Source organism: Natrix helvetica (assembly GCF_964273705.1).
Source record: "Natrix helvetica genome assembly, chromosome: 1".
Taxonomy (NCBI): domain Eukaryota; kingdom Metazoa; phylum Chordata; class Lepidosauria; order Squamata; family Natricidae; genus Natrix; species Natrix helvetica.
Window position 1 is genome coordinate 34,259,898 of NC_138548.1, and position 19,277 is coordinate 34,279,174.

The 19,277-nt window shown below is 37.1% G+C and overlaps 1 protein-coding gene across 1 annotated transcript in view; it reads left to right on the plus strand.

The window, feature by feature from the left end:
• Positions 1 to 19,277, plus strand: part of SYNE2 (spectrin repeat containing nuclear envelope protein 2) — a 237,739-nt gene that overhangs the window by 118,971 nt on the left and 99,491 nt on the right. The window contains exons 54-63 of the mRNA XM_081935674.1: positions 61 to 204; positions 1,109 to 1,249; positions 1,473 to 1,655; positions 2,821 to 2,958; positions 3,939 to 4,124; positions 4,850 to 4,975; positions 5,788 to 5,970; positions 7,376 to 7,507; positions 13,833 to 14,009; positions 17,886 to 17,960. Coding sequence (XP_081791800.1) covers positions 61 to 204; positions 1,109 to 1,249; positions 1,473 to 1,655; positions 2,821 to 2,958; positions 3,939 to 4,124; positions 4,850 to 4,975; positions 5,788 to 5,970; positions 7,376 to 7,507; positions 13,833 to 14,009; positions 17,886 to 17,960 — 1,485 coding nt within the window. The remainder of the gene's footprint in view (positions 1 to 60; positions 205 to 1,108; positions 1,250 to 1,472; positions 1,656 to 2,820; positions 2,959 to 3,938; positions 4,125 to 4,849; positions 4,976 to 5,787; positions 5,971 to 7,375; positions 7,508 to 13,832; positions 14,010 to 17,885; positions 17,961 to 19,277) is intronic.

Sequence of the window (19,277 nt, forward strand, 5' to 3'; positions counted from 1 at the left end):
GGAGAAATTATTTTCCCCAACCAATCTTGAAGTACTTTCTAATTCTTTTTTTCCTCTTAGGGGATTCAGAGAGTAGTTGACAGCAAGAAGCAAATCATGGACAACTTACAAATCATGTTCACTGAAAAATATAGAATAGTTCCAGTTGGTATTGAAGAGCATTTGGAAGACTGCAAAGGAATGTTACATGACCTGGAAGAAAAGGTAGCACCATCCTATTTAATTGAAAAGCTAGGGAAACTCTTGCTGAAAGTCCATATTCATTCTAGTTAATTGTTTATTCTCCAGAAAATTATGTTTGGGGGTTTTGCTTCCCATGCTAACAAATTCCCTTTTAACTTTTATTGCTCACTATCCCTTTCACTAACCTGCTAGGCAGTATTTGAAGAAATCCTCAGATAATTCTGTAAACCATAAGATACTGTGATTGGTTTATTCCAGCACATTTGTACATTCTGACTTTAGAAGGCTAGATAGCTTGCCTCCAGAAGTTGTGAATGCCCCAATACTGGAAGTCTTTAAGAAAATGTTGGATAGCCATTTGTCTGAAACGGTATAGGGTTTCCTGCCTAGGCAGGGGGTTGGACTAGAAGACCTCCAAGGTCCCTTCCAACTTCTATTGTATTGTATAGTGTATTGTACTATCTTCCTAAAACAGGACTAAGCAGACAACTTACAAGCATTTTCAGATAAGAATCTTTATTATGGATAGGAATGAAGTCAAATCAACCCCTATCAGTGAAAATAAGGTTCTCTTATATCCATAGTGACACACATACTTTTTTTCTAATCTTTCTCATAAATTATACCCTCTTTTGCCTGGTATTGCTAGCCTTGACATAAGTGGTAGTTGAATGTGTAAATAACTACCAACTCTGGCCTGAGAACCATTGGCTCTTACACTTTTTGTACCACGAAATAATTTTATTACACCCTAGGGCAATGTACAGACCTAAGCTAGATGTTAATTAAACTATAGAAAGGGTAATTAAAGTAGAGTGGGGAGTTATTCATAATCTGAAAGAACTAATAGTTAAGTTTTTACATTTATTTTCTGTTTTTCCCATCCAGGACTGAACTTTTCTTTCTTTTCTTTTTACTATGGTAGGTCAGCACAGAATTCCTGAAAAATTCCCCTCACTACAGTACAGAGAAAAAAATAGAAGACATTAACAAAGGTTTGCAAGCTGTTGAAAGCATGTTACATCAAAAGAGTGAGAACATTGCAAAAGCAAAAGAAGTTCAGAAGGTAACATCCACTTCTTTGCTCCAGATGAAGCAATGAGCTTTCTTTCCCCAAATGACGTTGATTCTGCCCTCAGAGCTACTTGTTTAAACTAGACTTGTCTTAACCAGGTGTAAACATGGAAGTAGAGTGCTATTTTTATAATAGAAAAAATATAGGCCTATAGTAGGCATCAGCCATCTAGCTGAACCCTTGCTCATTCATTGTTTTCTTCTCTTTCTTGAAGAGAATCTGGGATTTGCTAGATCTTTGGCATTACAAAATGAATGAACTGGATTCAGAGGTTCAAGATATAGTGGAGCAAGATCCCCACCAGGCTCAAGAATTGATGGATCGATGGATGATACCTCTGCAACAGTACCAACATGTTTCGCAGCATGCTGAGCGTAGAACTGCAGACTTGAACAGGGTAAAAAGATGACTGAAAGAATCATTTGTGTTTGAAATCTGGATGCTTCCAGTCAGACTGTATTGATCTCAGCTTTGTCAATTGCACCACACACACATATTTTAAGGATGCATCTGTCAGTGTGGCTGACAGGGTGAATTTCTACATGTGTATAATTCCATAGGGCCTGACAGAGCTCCACAAAGTTGTGAGTGCTTCACTAAATTCTGAATATATGGCATTATCTACAAACCTATGGTAGTTACACAACTGAGATCTCACACTATTTCTTATTTCTTCCTTTAAAGAAAATAATCCTCATGCATCTGAAAATAATAACAAAAATAGACATCATATACATAAAAGGAAAGGCAGAAATGTCTGTTCCCTGAATAACTAGTTATTCTCTTTATTTCCAGACTTTCTCCACATTTTTAATACACTGTAGGCCTATTGTTTCTTATTTCTTATATTTTAAACCAGAAATTAAAAATTAAATTTTGATATCTCCTGAGAATATTTAATTAAGACTTACAATGAGTATAATTCTATGACCGTGATGAGGCGTGCATGCTCAGTGTGTGTGCGGACGCTCATCTGTGCCTTGACCACGAAGAGGAGCTGCCCAGGGGGTAGGCAAGCACCAGAAAAGGTACTTCCGGTTTCCGGCATGCCCATGCGTGCCGGCCAGCAAGTCTTCAGCTGGCTGGCATGCATGCTTGCGCCGGAAAATGGAAGACCAGCTCTTCTGATTTCTGGCACTGCCGCACACACAAAGGCCAGCTGATTGTTGCCTTCGCATGCGCGGCAGAAATCAGAAAGAGGAAGGGGCGATGCCGCACATGCTAGACAACATGGCTCCTCATGCCACTTTGGACACGCACATCATAGATATTTATCTACTGACTGGAACAGTATAGGGTTTCCTGCCTAGGCAGGGTGTTGGACTAGAAGACCTCCAAGGTCCCTTCGAACTCTGCTATTATATTGTATTGTATTGACAAAAAAGTCATTAGATAAACATTATTTTACACTCCCTCTTCCTGCACAAATCGCTGCAGAGGGAATGATGAGAAGGTTCTGTTGTATGAGTGGAAATCTGCTTGGGAATCTGAATGACCTGCCAGTGTTTCAGATACCTGTATATTACTTTGTGTAAAATAATATGTGATATTTTATATTAAAGGCTGCTAGTAAGTTGGAAGAATGTGATGAGCTCCTGAAAAGCATTCAGTTTTGGCTTGAAAACACCAGCCGCCTATTAACAGAGGAAGTGAAAAGCGACTCTGCAAAAGCTTTGAATAAACATGCCAGTGCGCTTGAGGTAAATTGATATGCAACTAAATGATGGGAGCAATTTATTGCTTCTCCTTGAGAGCACATGTCAATATGTTGCTACATTGACAATGACCAGTACAGGTACATCTGCTAGGCTAAGTAATAGCATCTAGCTGGCCTGAACTGAGGAAGCTAAACAGGGTCAATTTAGTTAGCGTTTTGGTGAGAGGCCACTAAGGAATAGCAAGGCAATAGGCTAAATAGGAAAATTCAAAAAAAATATTGGAAAAAGATTTAATGAGGGAAGGCCAATAGGATGGGAAACGTTTTACATATGCTGCCATCTTCAGTATAAGGTGAGGGTGTGCCTATGCCTGTATAACATATAGAAATATAGATAGTACTTCAGTTGACAGCATTTCTATGCATATAAGGTCAGAAGTAAACCTCATTGAATCCATAGGGGTTTGGTCCTCCATAAATATATATAATTATTGATAAATGATTATCTTATTGAAGGTCTTATAGTTGGGAATATAGTATTATGCTAATTGATACCTGGCTTTATATTCCAAACCAATTCATTTATGCACAGATTTTAAACTAATAAGCTAATTTCCATAGGTTGGAAATTAATTAAATAAGATTAATTCAGAAGAATTCAGAACCAAAACAAGCAGCAAACCAACAAGTACAGTTTGCTTGAAATGCAGAGGAAATCAATACATAATTTGTGATTAAATTCCAGGGGAGTTCGGGCAGGAAATTACTTTAAATACCACCACCCAACTGGAAAGTTTCCTGCATAAATTTATCAGGATGCCTCTATTTATGTCCATTTTTTTCTTTAATATTAATATATGTTTCACTATATATATTTCCTGTTGTCAATGAATTACTGTAATTAAAACACATCTGAAATATTCGGAAGATAAGGTTTATTTTCCCAAACTGTGCGCTTCCTTTATGCATTTTAATGTCTTCGGTTTTTAGAACAGAAAAATAATACTAACTTTTCTTCTCCAGATGGCATTGGAAGATTCAGAACAAAAGCAAAGTATTCTTAGTGCCATTTCCCCAGAACTGAAAGAATTGTCTCCTTTAATTGAAACTGACAGTACGGTGCAGGAATTGACAGAAGTAAATGAGAAAGTTAAAACCTTACAGCAAAAGTTAATGGAAATTCTTCCATGTATCCAGCACTTGGCTGATGTAAGTGTAGATTATCTATCAATACAATGATTTCTGTTTGATTTAGAAGGGTTCAGATACTGTTCTTGATGTTGATGATTTAGCCACCTATTTGCATGACTCTTACTGGAATACAATAACAGACAGGCCTTAATCAGACAATTTTACTATAGTGGGGCAAGAGAAAAACCAGAGAAGAATGAGATAAACTGAGGTAGTGGTAGGCAAGAAAGATTGTGCATTTATTTCAGGCATATTATTGGGAGAGAAAACAGCACAAAATTATTTAAATACGGTATATATGTCAGAAACACTTGGGACCAAAGAACAGTGAAATACCAACAAAACAGCAAATAGAGGGTGAAGGTACCCTTTTATAAGAGCAAAGCTGTAATTCATTCAGCATCACCTGGTTTGGCTTCATATAATTCTAGTATGGACCAGGTGCAAATTTAATATTGTCCTTTTGGTTCTCATAACATCCAATATATTAAGACAGTTTTTCAGTATTAAAAATAGAGAATCACAATGTTTGGCTGTAATGACACCTGATTTAATGAGGGAATTCAAGAAAAATGGATGCAACCAACTGGCTAATAAGGTAACACTCAAGGGGAGTGTGACTTTTTGGATATAAATAAAAATGTAGGCTTTCTATGTCTTATATTGCTGCTAGTCCATCATTGGTCTTGCATTTAAGAAACTTCAGCAGAGAATATGTACTATGGTTGCTTCTGAAAATGCAGGATGTTGAAGCTATTGAATCTGAAGTGAAAACAATGGAGAAGGACATAGAAAAAATAAAGGCTGTATTGTCCCCCTCTGAAGACACACTTGATTTTTCTCCTAAGGAGCATCTTGAACATTGTAAGGTAAGTAGTTTGCTTTAAAAAGGAACTGGAAAAATCGACATAGGAGAAATTGTAGTGTAATATATACTGTATAGTGCTGGAATAGAAGCCAGGTATTTCTAAATATTGCTATTCTTGATATTCCCAAACTTTTGAAAATGTAATGATGGAGTTTTCTTTTCTTTCTTTTTTTTGCTGCTCCTTTATGTCAGTGCTATAATATTTTTAAAAACTGCCTTTTAACTCTGAATGGCTCATCACCATAAATTTCTATCATTAACCTTCCACCTGTAACTGCCAAATAACCCCCACCTGCCAAATGAAAATGGTGGCTCATTAGGTGTTTAGTTAAGAATTGGGACAGTTCAGCAGGCACAAAGCAAGATGTGCTTTAAGTCAAGACCCAAGGTAGAGATAGCAGCTTTAGCCAGATATGGGGCTCTTTCATTTCAACGGTCATTTACATTGTGGGGAAGATGGTTAGTGTTACAGAATTTGAGCCAACAAATTATCCTGAGAGGAAGAAGAAAGGATTCTGTTACTAATGTTTCTGGTTCAAAGCCACACACGAGGTCACCATTTACATGAGCAAGAAGTTATTTCCAAAATTAATTTTGGAGATGTATATAGTGGGGAGGAAAGTGAAAGATAAATACAAATGGGTGCAATTCTAGATTGCATCTGAAGTATTTTGAAAATCATGCTGTCCTAGATTTTCTGAGATCAAATATGTGAATATTTTTGAACATAAATATCTGAATTTCCCAAAGTGCTATAAACCTGCTGAGTCTTACATATTTCTCGCCCTTCCTTGTTAATGCATTCTATTTTAGGTTATATTGGCCCACATCTGCCCCATGAAGAAGGCTCTGGCTGAAATGCAATCCTATAAAGCAACATTGAGATTGACTGACGTGAGAATGCAACCTCTTTCAGTATTCCAAAGAACTGAACAGCTTTTGAAAAAGCTGAAGGTTCTAGAAAGACTCACAGAGAAACAGAACACTCTACTTGAGGTAAAAGCAAATTTGATTGAGTGGTTATTTGTGGATGTTCTTGGAAAATGCCTTCTGATTTTTAATCATTATTTGTTTTCTGATTAAGATCATAACACATGGAGAAGCTAGTTCTTGAATGTTATGCATCTGGTTTGGTTGATTATTTAAGGCACAGGACACAGGAAATATCTTGTTTTTTTAATTAACTTGTAGGAACTCAGTCTCCTCAACTGCAATAGTTAATCATATATCATACAGCACAAACCATAACATCCATGATCTGGAATGCTCTGAATATATTAAAGCAACTTAAAATTTATATCTGATTCCTTTTGCTCACATGCACCGCTGTACAAATATCATCGACTGAGTAATCTAGTGATTAAAACCCAGTGATCTTTTAATGACACATGGATGGAAATCATGTTTTGCCTATTATCTATGCATTTGATTGAAATGAGCATAATTAATATTAACAATATGCAAGCAGCCTGATTGTTTCTTTCTTACTGCAATTTGGTTAGACTATTCCCAAATAGTTCTCAGAAGCTTCCAAATGATGCAAAAATAAAGTAGAAATAATAATCAAACTCCAATAATAATAAACTTGAATGTATTTACATGCTCTCCCTACAAGCAGAGCAACATCTTTTTACTGCTTGTTTACTACTCAGCATTTTAGGAAAACAAGTTTACTGCTTTAGGAAAACAAGGTTACTATTTTCCTAAGACTGCTCTATGTGCCACGCCAAAGTATGGCAAAACATATCAGTTGTTTAATCAGGTGGTACAGTATTGTGTGAATTCAGCCAGTGAGTTACTGTTTCTTCTGCTTAAATACAGGTAGTCCACATTTAGCACACACAATGTGGACGGGCAACTCGGTCATTAAGTAAAGCAATCACTAAGTCAAACCATGGCTATGTTGCTTACCTTACTTCAGCTTTGCTTTGTTTTGCTTTACAAACCTTCAAAGGTCATAAATATGAGGACTGGTCACAAAATTACGTTTTTATTGTGGTCACAACTGCAGATAATCCCCCAAAAGGCAGTTGTTGAATGAGGAATACCTTATTTTGCTCCATGTTCAAGATAGCAATAGCAAAAATGTGAGAGCAGAAAATCAGGAGTAGATAGCCAAAGAATGAAGAAAATATATTATCTATTAATTTTTATAAAGAAAAACAAATCCTCCTACAAATATCTAGTATTTCTATCTTCTGAAAACCAGAGAAACACTATTGAAGTAGTTGGATTAAATGAATCGATGTTCCCACTCACTAGGAAAATATTTTCATATGTACAGTATATGTATATCCGATTGAAATTAGAATCTGAATGTGAGTATTAATAGCTTATTAGAATATATGTTCCATTATCTATCTTGAAACAGCTCATAGTAATTGCTGGTATTTTGTTTTAGCCAATTGTAAAAGAGATGGAAGAATTCGAGCAACAAATTGAATTCCTAAAGCAAAGCCTATTCCCAAAGAGTACTTTAGATGAATTGTCCATGGAAAATCTGTGGCCTGTTCAAGACTCCACTTTCCGCAAGGTGAGCTTTATAAATTACATTGTATGCCTTGCTTTATTTACAATAGACAACTATTATGAAATAGATAGGAATATCTTTTTTGTGTGTGTATATTGAATCATGTTCTTGCTTCCCCAGAACCGTGGGTACAGGATCCAAAATCTCTTCTACTTTTGTTCTGAATTTGATTTCCTAGCATGGCAAAAGAATAACAATATTAATTACATAAATAATAATATTTAAATTATTTTTTAATTTAAAAAATAGGAAAATTTGGATTATATAAATTGCCCAGAGTCAATTGGAGTGGGCGTGTCAGGGTGTGAATTCCACCCTGTAAATTAATGAGGTATGGATCTTGGCATATCCTTGAAGCATATAAGCAAAATAAACCCGAGATATATTCTAAGAAAAACGTTTTATTGTAAAGAAAGTAAAAATACAAACTTACTAACTAAATAATCACATCTTGGCAGAGTTTCTGTCTGCCTTTGCAGACAGACAAAGGAAGGAAGGTAAAGTGAAGGTATGGAATGTGTGACATGCGCAGTAAATCATTGCTGATAAGAAACAGTACATTCTGCCGTATAACTCAGAATGTGGGCACAGCTGGCAAACCAAATAAACGCAGTGACAGGGCGGCTATAATAAATTCCCATGAAATATTTAAATGTAAATGAAATAACTATGATTTATCACTGAGAGCCAGTTTGATGTAGTGGTTAAGGTACTGGCCTAGGAACCAGGAGACAGTGAGTTCTAGTAGTGTCTTCCTACCTTAGGTATGAAGCCAGTTACACGACTTTGGGTCAGTCATTCTCTCAGCTAAACTCACCACACAGGATTGTTGTTATGGGGAAAATTCAAGGAGCATTATGCATATTCATTGCATGAAAAACTCCCTTTTTGTGACCCTAATCTCTTAATTCAGAGTAAAGTCAGGGAGACTGGATGGAGCTGAGCATTTACTGGCTGGGTGCCCTTCCTGATGCTACACGGAGCTCACAGCAAATTTGTCTGTGTGTGTATGTGTGTTCTAGGAGAGAAATATCTGCCGCTACCTAGGATAGAACTCTCAACCTTCTGAGTGGCTAAAATTCAGTGCTGCTCCTGTTCAGTGCATTGAATTACTTATAAAGTAATAAAGGCAGAAGAAAAATCTAATAAATAATTACAGGTAGTCCTTGATTTATAACCATTCGCCTAGTTGTTCGAAATTACAATGGCACCGAACATAGTGACCTATGACCAATTTTCACACTCAGGACTGTTGCAGATCCCCATGGCCACATGATCAAAATGTGGACACTTAGCAACTGCCATGCATTTATGACAGTTGCTGTGGGCATGCCTGGGGTCATGTGATCACCTTTCATGACCTTCTGACAAGAAAAGTCAACGGGGAAACCAGATTCACTTAACAACCATGTTACTAACTTAACAACTGCAGTGATTCCCTTAACAACAGTGGCAAAGAAGGTCATAGAATGGGCCAAATTCACTTAAAGGCTGTTGGCTTAGCAATGGAAATTTTCATCTCAATAGTGGCTGTAACTCAAGTACTACCTATAAATGTATTTCTGTACTTCTCTTTCATGGCTTTGTTCTTTTTTGCAAAGTGGGATTCTAAGTAGGGTACTACTCAGAATATAATTATAGCATTTTTTTCTGAACATGATGACATATCCCTGATTCAATATACAGACAGGTAGTGAAGAGCATGCTTGCTTATACATGCACAGGGATGATGTAGCTTGGCCCCACTGCTTCACTCGAGGGATAAGCCTTAAGTCCTTACTATTGCAGCTTGCCACATTCTGGGCTTGGGTTTCCATGTGCTGTCACCACATCACTCTTCTCGGAAATATTTCTTCTCTTCATATTTTCTCAGGAGGAGATAAGCCAAAATTCCTTCTTTCTATCTTCTTGTCTTTTTGTAGGTAGCAGAGTGACTAAGTTGTGTGGCAGGCTAAATTTCCTGCCAGAATGTCTACAGAGTTCAGAAGAAGGTATTATTATGTAATGTAAAGTTAAGGAGTTGAAAGTGGAGGAAAAATTGTAGAAAGGAATTTTCATACATTTTCTGGACTTTGACTCTCAGATTGACTCCTAGGCAGGAATATTCCATACAAGTAGAACAATGTATAATATAAAGACATGGGATAGATCATTGACATGCATTTTTAAAAGCTCTTATGTCATAACTCTGTCTGAGTTACATTAAATGGCTGCTTCCTCCAGTTTTTAACTGATAGTGCCATATTAGGAGGCCAGGTGTCTTATTGTGATGAAAGACAAAAGAGAAAAGCAAAGTGGAGCTGCCTCTACCTCTTTTCAAAAGTTCACTTGAGAGAGGGGAAACCTTCCTGCTTCTTATTGATCATTCAGATTTTGACTTTCTTGGAGTTTTCTGACCTCAGTGTCTACATTGGCAAGGTAAAATTTGATCAGTTAACTTTTTCTGATCCCGTTGTGATGTTTGTTTCCCCCTTTCACTACAAAACACTGGGTATCAATGTAATTTTTACTATTCTGTTTATCAAAATACAAATCCTATTACTAGTCTCCTTGCTTTATTATCTATTACTTTTATTTAGAGCTTAAAATCATACATTGCTCTGTCTGGGGAGATAAGAGTTGGACAAGAAACCATACTTGTATTCTCTGTTTGAATAGACTTACCTCTTATTGTTTGCTTCACTTATTTAGTCGCAAGTGAATTTATGCATCCATAATGTCATGCTTTCTTTTTAATGCCTAACCTTTATGGAAAATATGTGCTTGTGATTTGTCATAGTGTATTCAATGGTTGTTTCAGAATGCTCTTTTAAGTTAGTCATATGAATTAGCTGGCACCGCCCAAAGTGCTAATTGCTTTAAGATTTTCTTAGCTTGTCAGAGCTTAATTATATTGAGACTTAAAGTATAAACAAAAAGGTGGCTCCAGAAGAGGTGAACATTTTCTAATCAGAGAAGTCAACTATAGAGAATGTAATGCAAAAATAAATAAAAAATCTGCCAGGTAGCCTTGTGCACTCAGTCACTTTTTTAAAAAAAAGCTAAGAAAAGTGGAATAGATTATTTTTGCTGTGATGGAGCTCAAACTGCTGAAATAGAATATAGAGTTTGAAAAAAATCAGAATCCACCAAAACCTATGTTTGGATGAAACCCATAAATATCTTAAATTAAGCCTTTCTGAAGTTTGGGGAGTGCTTACAGAATTGATTAAAATTTCTACAACTCGAGATGCCCCAACTCTCAGAAATTCCATTGAGAGTAGTCATTGCTGCAAATTTGGGGAACTGAATTCCTCTTACCTGGAGTGTCCATTTTAGGAAAGAACATGAGACTTTTCTAAATAGACCTGATCTTTGCACAATTCTAATATACTCATTCACGTATGACAGCCATTTAGAGCCATACTGTTGGAACCCTGCTAAGCTATACAGATATGAAATTATTATTTAGATTGATTATAGCTGCCCCACTGAATGGCTTACAACACCCAAAACACAATTAAAACATAACAGAGTATAATATCATAGAGGATAGTAGCCTGGAGAAAAGCAACCATAATAACCAAAAACATGCAAGGGGCTCCACTAATATGCCAGCTCCAGGCCTGAGAACAGAGACAGATCGTAAGAGCTTTGCAGAATCCTAAATGAGTGGACACCATACATATCTCTTGGAGGATGCTATTCCTCCAAGAAGATATGAGGACCATCACCTTGAAGACTGTCCAGATAAAATTGATTGGAATTCTTCCCAGATGGATCCAGTTTTACTGCAGGTCTAGAGGAGATGCCTGGAGATGACTCTTGCCAGGTTATCTGGGAATGCTTTGAGCCTGTTGGACCTGAAGAAGGGGACAAGATCCTTAGGATTGTGAGATCAGACACCTGCTCTTTAGATCCATGCCCCTGCTGGGCTGTGATGCTGGTTAAATTAATACATGAATAATTAAATTACATCCTCAATCTCAGGGGACCCAAACAATCACAGCCGTAATTACTGAGTCTTATAAGGATTGAGCTGGAGTTTGTTCCTCCATATTCTTCACTTAACAGTCTCCAGATACTGAGTTAGTATGGTGACAGTTTCATTTGCATAGCCCACAGTTGAGATGCATATTTGTTTGTCATCGTGTAATAATGAAACCAACTCTAAGTAATAGATGAACTCACTTCATGAGTTAGCTTCATGTAGATGTTAAACAGTAGTATGGAAAAGTGTTGTATCATGTGATACCCTACACATAACCTCACCCAGCAACTTCATGTTGATATTAAACAATAATGGGGGAGAGTGTTGTTGTCGGATCCCTAAAGTGATATGGTAAAGGTTCCCCTGGCACATATGTGTTAGTCGTTCCTGACTCTAGGGGGAAGTGCTCATCTCCGTTTCAAAGCCAAAGAACCAGTGCTGTCCAAAGACGTCTCTGTTGTCATCTGGCCGGCATGATTAAACGCTGAAGGTGCACGGAACGCTGTTACCTTCCCACCAAAGTGGTTCCTATTTTTTCTGCTTGCACTTTTACATGCTTTGAACTGCTACGTTGGTAGAAGCAGGAACAAGTAATGGGAGCTAACTCTGTTACACGGCGCTAGGGATTCAAACCGCTGAACTGCCAACCTTTCTGATCAACAAGCTCAGCGTCTTAGCCACTGAGCCACCATACCCCTAAAGTGGTACTGCCATTCAATTGGGGAGTTGAGGGGAGACCCATGAATGTATCCTCTTCCTATTACCTTTGACAGCTGCTATTTTATTACCTTTATCTTGGCTATGAGATACTTACAAGCCTGATCTCTTCCCTCCTGTCAACTCTGATTGGAAATGACCACAGAAGAAGGAGGTGATTCACTGCAATATAGTGCCCCACATTCTTGACATCCATGGGTGATGGTTTCAGAAGCCATGGATGTCTCAAGGATGGATGTACCATTCCCCGTGTGAATCTGCCAACAGTAACTGCAAGCCAACCAAGATTGTCTTCATGCTTTATCTTGGTCCAAAATCTTATTGAATCAGGTCTAGATAATTCTTTTCCTTCAAGATCCTGTGTATATTACCTGCCATTTGATCAACTTCTCCACAACATTTCCCACAAAGGGAAAACTGGGAACTAAATGATAATTATCCAGGATAGAGGATTCCAGCAACGATCCTTTGAGAAGGAGATGCATCACTGCCTTCTTCAAGGCCAGAGGGACCCCCCTTTCCTGCTCCTTTGAAGATCCCATCCTCCAATTGCCTCCCAAGCCACCCCCAAGGAGCCAGGGTTTGACAAACAAATTGATGAGATGGCAGTTTGTGGGAATAGGTCTACTTCCTCAGGAGTCACAGGAGTCAATGTAGATAATTGAACAAGACTGTGCCTCAGGCAACTCACTTGGGACTGCTAAGTTGGAGGCCAACTTCAAGCAAATCCAAGTATCTTTATTCATTAAATAGCATGAATCACAGCCCTGTAGATGGTCCTGTTATTTCATACTGACATTTGTAAGAAATGGAAATAATACATTGAAATGAAAAAGAATAGCCCAAACATTTTGAAGCTGAGAGAGATAGAAAAGCCAAATTACACCTAGTTCATGTGACCTATGTGCTAGATCTATATCCTGCCAATCCATTAAAATGGTGCTCATTGGGAATTCTTTTGACCCTCAAATTACACCGACACTAGCAAATCTTTCTGTAATATGGATAGCATACAGCCCTAATTAAAGTGGATAATTTAATTACTCCTTTATTAAGTTGAAGGATATCCACCTTATGCAAACAATCTTTGGCAAGGTTGCCAGCACAGAGAAGGAGTGGAAGGGTTACCTGTATTGTATTAGGATATGTTTTTGTGGTCTTGTATAAAAACAATTCACTTTTGCTAATTTTCCAGCTTTTCCCACTTGAAATAGGAAAAATGTTTTGAGAAAAGAAAAAGCTCTTCCAGAGAGGCAGGAAGTGATGCTTCTATCTTAATTAACCTACTTTGCATAATATTATGAGTAAACTCCATGCTATCTGTCACACAAGAACTCCTGACCACTTGCCCTTCAGGAATTCAGCTCCCAAATTCAGGCAGACAGCTATGAACATTCAGAGTACTGTTCAGTTTCCAAATGTCTCTCTAAGCTATGGCTGGCTACATACAGATCCAGCAGGTTTTACGTTTTGTATTGGGTCGCTTGGCTTGGTTTTCAGCTGTGCTAAGGAAATGCTTTAGTGCAAAAAAGGCACCCAAAGACAATCATGCTACAGTAAGATGTCTCAAGCTGTTCACAATTTTCCTTCATGTTCCCATTTTTATGAGATACGTCATGTCTCAATATTATTGTTCCGTAGGATGAGGAGGTGGAAAGAGTAAAGCAACAGATTGCCCTATTATGCCAACAGAAAGAGGATATTCTAACAGCTATGAAGAATGCCTTGGTGGAACTTCATCAGAATCAAGAACCACCAGAAGCTGAGGACAGTGACTTAGAATCACCAGAGGAAAATGGAAGTGCTATTGAGTTGCAGGTAAGTTCTTTCAAATGGTTTCATAGAAATATGATATGTATGTGTTACTGTGAAAGTCCGAAATCTGGTGAATGTCGACATTCACATAGTCGCTTGGTGTATGTCCGAAATATATACCCTTATCCTCTCGACACCCTTACCCTAATACCCTTATCCTGTCGACACCTCGGCTCCTCGCTTCCTTTTAAGCGTCTTCTATTCGCGGACTTCTTTTTTTAAAAAACCTGCGATCCTGCGCGGTTAGAACGAGTAGTTTCCAGGACCGCGAATTGAAAAGCAAAAGTAAAGCGTTACGCTGACTCGTTATATATATGTCACTGTGAAAGACCAAAATTGGTATGTGTCGACATTCACCAGTGACATTCACCAATTTCGGTCTTTCATTCACCGGTGAATGTCGACATTCACCAAATTTCGGTCTTTCACGGTGACATATGTACCATATTTTTCAGAGTATAAGACACACCAAGACACACCAAGGTTTTGAAGAGGCAAATAAAAAAGTAGGTAGGTAGATAGAGGGATAGAGAGGGAGAGAAAGAGAGAGAAATACAGTAGGTAGGTAGGGAGAGAGAGAGAGAGAGTAGTTAGGTAGGTAGGTAGATAAAGGGAGAGAGAGAGAGAGAGAAGGTAGATAGGTAGAGGGATAGAGAGAGAGAAATAGAAAGAGAGAAATACAGTCGATAGGTAGGGAGAGAGAGAGAGTAGGTAGGTAGGTAGGTACGTAAATAAAGGGAGATATATATATATATATATATATATATATATATATATATATATATATATATATATATATATATATATATACAGAAAAATACAGTAGGTAGGTAGGGAGAGAGTGTGTGTTTGTGGATAGGTAGGTAGGTAGAGGGATGGAGAGAGAGAAATACAGTAGGTAGGGAGGGAGAGAGAGAGTGTGTGTAGGTAGGTAGGTAGGTAGAAGGATGGAGAGAGAGAAATATATATAGAGAGAAATACAGTAGATAGGTAGGTGTTTCTGCTGGCACAGCACTTAATCAATGTAATTCTCATCAATCAGACCTTTCCAAAAGGAAAAAAAAAGTTTTTGCACTCTGCAAACCTCCCCAAAACGGCCCATTTTTCACAAAAATGGGCCCGTCCCCCCCCAAAAGGCACGAATAACCTTGGGGGGCTTGCAGAGTGTTCCGGGGGGGAGCAAAAATGAGCAAAAAAATGGTCCATTTTTCACGAAAACGGGCCCGTTTTCTGTCAAAAAAATTGCATGCATAGCCTTATGGAGGCTTATAGAGTGCTGCTGGGGGCTGGGGGGCAACAAACAGCCTGTTTTTTGCTCATTTCTGGCCTCCCCAGCCCCTAGGAGTTCTCTGAAAGCCTCAATAAGGATATGCACAGCCATTTTGGTGAAGGGGCGGGGCTTCTGGAGGCAAAAAATGCTGTATTTGTTGTATAAGATGCACCCAGATTTTCAGCCTTTTTTGGGGGGGGGAAAGGTGCGTCTTATACTCCGAAAAATACAGTATGTATGAGTGTGTGTGTGCGTGTGTGTGTGTACATATGTATGTAGTTAGAATATTTTTAGCTAGGGTAATAATGTCCAAAGATACAGGGTGGACACAAAAAAAGGTATCCTTTTGTTGATTTTATCCTCAGAAGGTGTGGCAGAAGTTCCTGCCTGTCACGATGTCGTTTATTGTGCATTTTCTTTTGCATATACAACATCATTTTCTGAAAGATAGGGATAAATGTATCATCAACACTGTTTCTTGCTGTGGAAAATCAGAAAGAAAAACCCCTAGACATCAGTATTCAGCATTTAGAAGTACATTAATTTTGAATTTAAAAATTATATTCTAATGAACAGAGTTTCAAAATTATTTTCAGTTTGTTAGAAAATGAAGGCTTTTTAAAAAACTAACTCACAAGAAATGAAAATCTTACTTTATGTAGTGGTACTGGCAAAAATCGGTATATATGTATTAGGAAAGATTATAGGGCCTAGATTTCTCAATCAGAATTATATATATATATATATATATATATATATATATATATATATATATATATATATATATATATATATGTGTGTGTGTGTGTGTGTGTGTGTGTGTGTGTGTGTGTGTGTGTGTGTGTGTGTGTGTGTGTGTGTGTTTTCTGAGGTTTTCGCGGGTGTTTGTAAGTACGTCTTTGGTTGTTCGGGTTTTCTCCCGCGACCAGCCTGAAGATGATGAATGAGACTTCATCGAAACGTCGTGAAGATACTTCCAATTCTACGCGGGAGAAAACCCGAACAACCAAAGACATGTATGTATGTGTGTGTGTGTGTGTGTGTGTGTGTGTGTGTATATATATATATATATATGTTGTAATTATACTGATAAATAAATAAAGGGAGACTAGGATAGATAGATAGATATATCTGAAATGTAACAAAGATAACTTTTTTCAGCCACTCCCCATTTGATGTTCTATGGCCATTCACAGTTCAGCCTCACTTTTTGTGAAATTTTGCCTATTGCAAAGGCCAACATTAGGCAGCTATCTGCTAGCAGAGTATATGGACAGCTTTTAATCTAACCAGAAACCATTCGCTGCATACTGCTTTATTTTTAATCACTGAAATGAACAAACCGATTAGAAATATTAATAATCATTCATAGGTTGTTTTAGCTGATCCATATTTAGGGACTGAAGTAATTATGGGTTTTTGAGGTTTTTTTTATTTTTGCAATTATTCAAGTCATTGAAAACTTGATTGGCAATAAGATGATTCAAAATATTAATATTAACTCATAAACTATAAAATACATACATGGGGGCTGGGTGCATGTATCTGTGAGAAGTTATTTTCAAACTGGGATTATTCCAGAGTGTAAATATATTGTGAAAATAGTACTCAGAATTATTATTTCATCTCAGCATCTTCCAAATGTGTCTTGCAACTTTCTATGCTAGAAATAGGACTACATTTAAAATTTTAAAAAGGAACCAAGCCAGGATATGAGACAGATTATATAATAGTTGGTTTTTAAAAAAAAAATGAATTCTGTAAAGAAAAGATCAGAATATATATCAAGTGACAGTGCTGAATATCAGAAAAATTAATGACCTCATCATTATATAAAAGCTATAACTTAAATACTTGGGAGAAGAAAGATAACTTTCTAATAAAATATATATTAATAATTCAATATCAAACAATAATCTGAATGCCTTTAAGGGAGTTGCATAGGGATTTTTATAAATTTATATTTTAGCCTTAAAGTAGGAATACATTGTCATTACATTTACATTTTGTCAGAAATGCAGTGGGATTTTAAACCAGTTTATATTATTGTTATTTTGAGATAAGCAATATGAAACATCTACATCTACAGATAAATATATATTTTCCTGGAATAATTATTTCATATTATTTTAAGGAAACTGAAATACCACGTAAACCTATATTTGTTATAGATTTCCATAGATAACACTAAAGACTATTAAGACATACATGAGACTAAGTTAGCTAATTAAATAACCTAGGAGAAACCTTGCAGGAGTGAATTCCTTCCCTGGGGAGTGGGATTGAAATAGATGACATGCATGGTCCCATCCAACCCTTCCATCCTGTGTTTTTGTCACAATAAAATAGATGCTAAATAAAACGTAGAACAACTTAATATAGCTATAAAACACACAGGTGCAGGGATATGAAAAATGTGTTGTAACTGAAGGACTAAAAACATTGGACAATGAACAGATTCATATGACATTATATGAGATATTGTCTACAAAACTACTTAATTTGATTATTTCTTACTATTTCTGTAAAGCATGCATTATTACCTATCAGATGGAACGTATTTAAGGGCTGCCATAATAACTGGGGGTTTCTTTCTCTGCATGCTACAGCCCAAAAAGCGAGGCTCCCTGGCTTTTCTACCTTCCTTGGTTGAGGAAGCAGAAGACAGTTCATTCCACAATGAAGTAAGTACACGTTGGGAGTATAATGGAGCTAAGTCTTGTTAGAGAAATAAAAGGAGGCAGTGAAAGTGAGCAAGTTAGTCATAGCACAGTTATACTGATAACTTTAGGAAGGATTTGAGTGGCTCCCATCTGTATGTCATTAGGAAATTATTGAGGATCTGTTTTTCTCCCAGACTCTAATGACAGGATGATTGTGGATCATCTTTTTGTTTTACTCTTATTTTATTTTGATCTGATCTGTTTTGACTTTGTTTTTGGCATTTTCCTCTTCGGGTCGGTTATATGAGTTATGTGTTTTTAGTTGTGAGCTGCCCAGAGTTGTCTAAGAGATGAGCAGCCTATAAATTATTTAATCAAAATAAATAAAATCGTCCCATGCAAGACTGAACCGAAGATAATTTGCAAAAAATCTTTCAGTAATACCAAAGAACTCCTGCTTTATTTTCCAACTTTCCATAATATTTGTGGAAAGATGTAAATTGTTTGCCCACCGTCCTCACTTTGACAAATCCATTCAAATCTATTCTGTTTTTAGTAAATGCAAAGGGTGCATCTACCATCGGTGAGGAAGTGGGTTTTAATTTGAGGTTGCAGTGTGATCTGTATCTCGTTGCAAAAATGCAATATTGCAGGCTAACTCATTGCTCACTGCCAGGAGTGACTGGCTCAAGGTTGACTCAGCCTTGTATCCTTTTGAGGTCAGTAAAATGAGGACCCAGATTGTTGGGGACAATAAGCTGACTCTGTAAACCACTTAGAGAGGGCTGTAAAGCACTGTGAAGCAGTATATAAGTCTATTGCTCTTGAGATTGTATCTCTTCTGCAAGTACCCCATATTGCTTTTAAAACAAAATGAGACTGAAATGTCTGATAGGGATCTTCAGTTAAAATCTCCATTTCCACAGTGTGTCTTTCATATATAACTCAAAGAAACAGGCTGCATGCAGCTTTAGAGAAGCCATCTAAAATAAGATCTAGTACCAACTATTTTTGGTGTCTGAACATTAATTTTATATTCAGAATATTTTCCATAATTGTGAATTGTTTTCATTAACTATTTTATTTCCCAGGGGTGCTTTATCAGAACAAGAAGGAATTCATAGGCAGAAATTACATTTTTTCTGACTTTAAATAGGGACAAAAAAATGTAATAACAATTCACAATATGGACAATCCATGAACGATGTTACTACATTTTTTCTCATCCCTATGAGCTTCAAAATGATCCAGAATCCTTTTTTAGGATTACTCGGTGGTTTTGTTTCCGGATTTTGCAATTACATTGGTAGTTGAACATCTAACTTTGAGTGGCTGCAG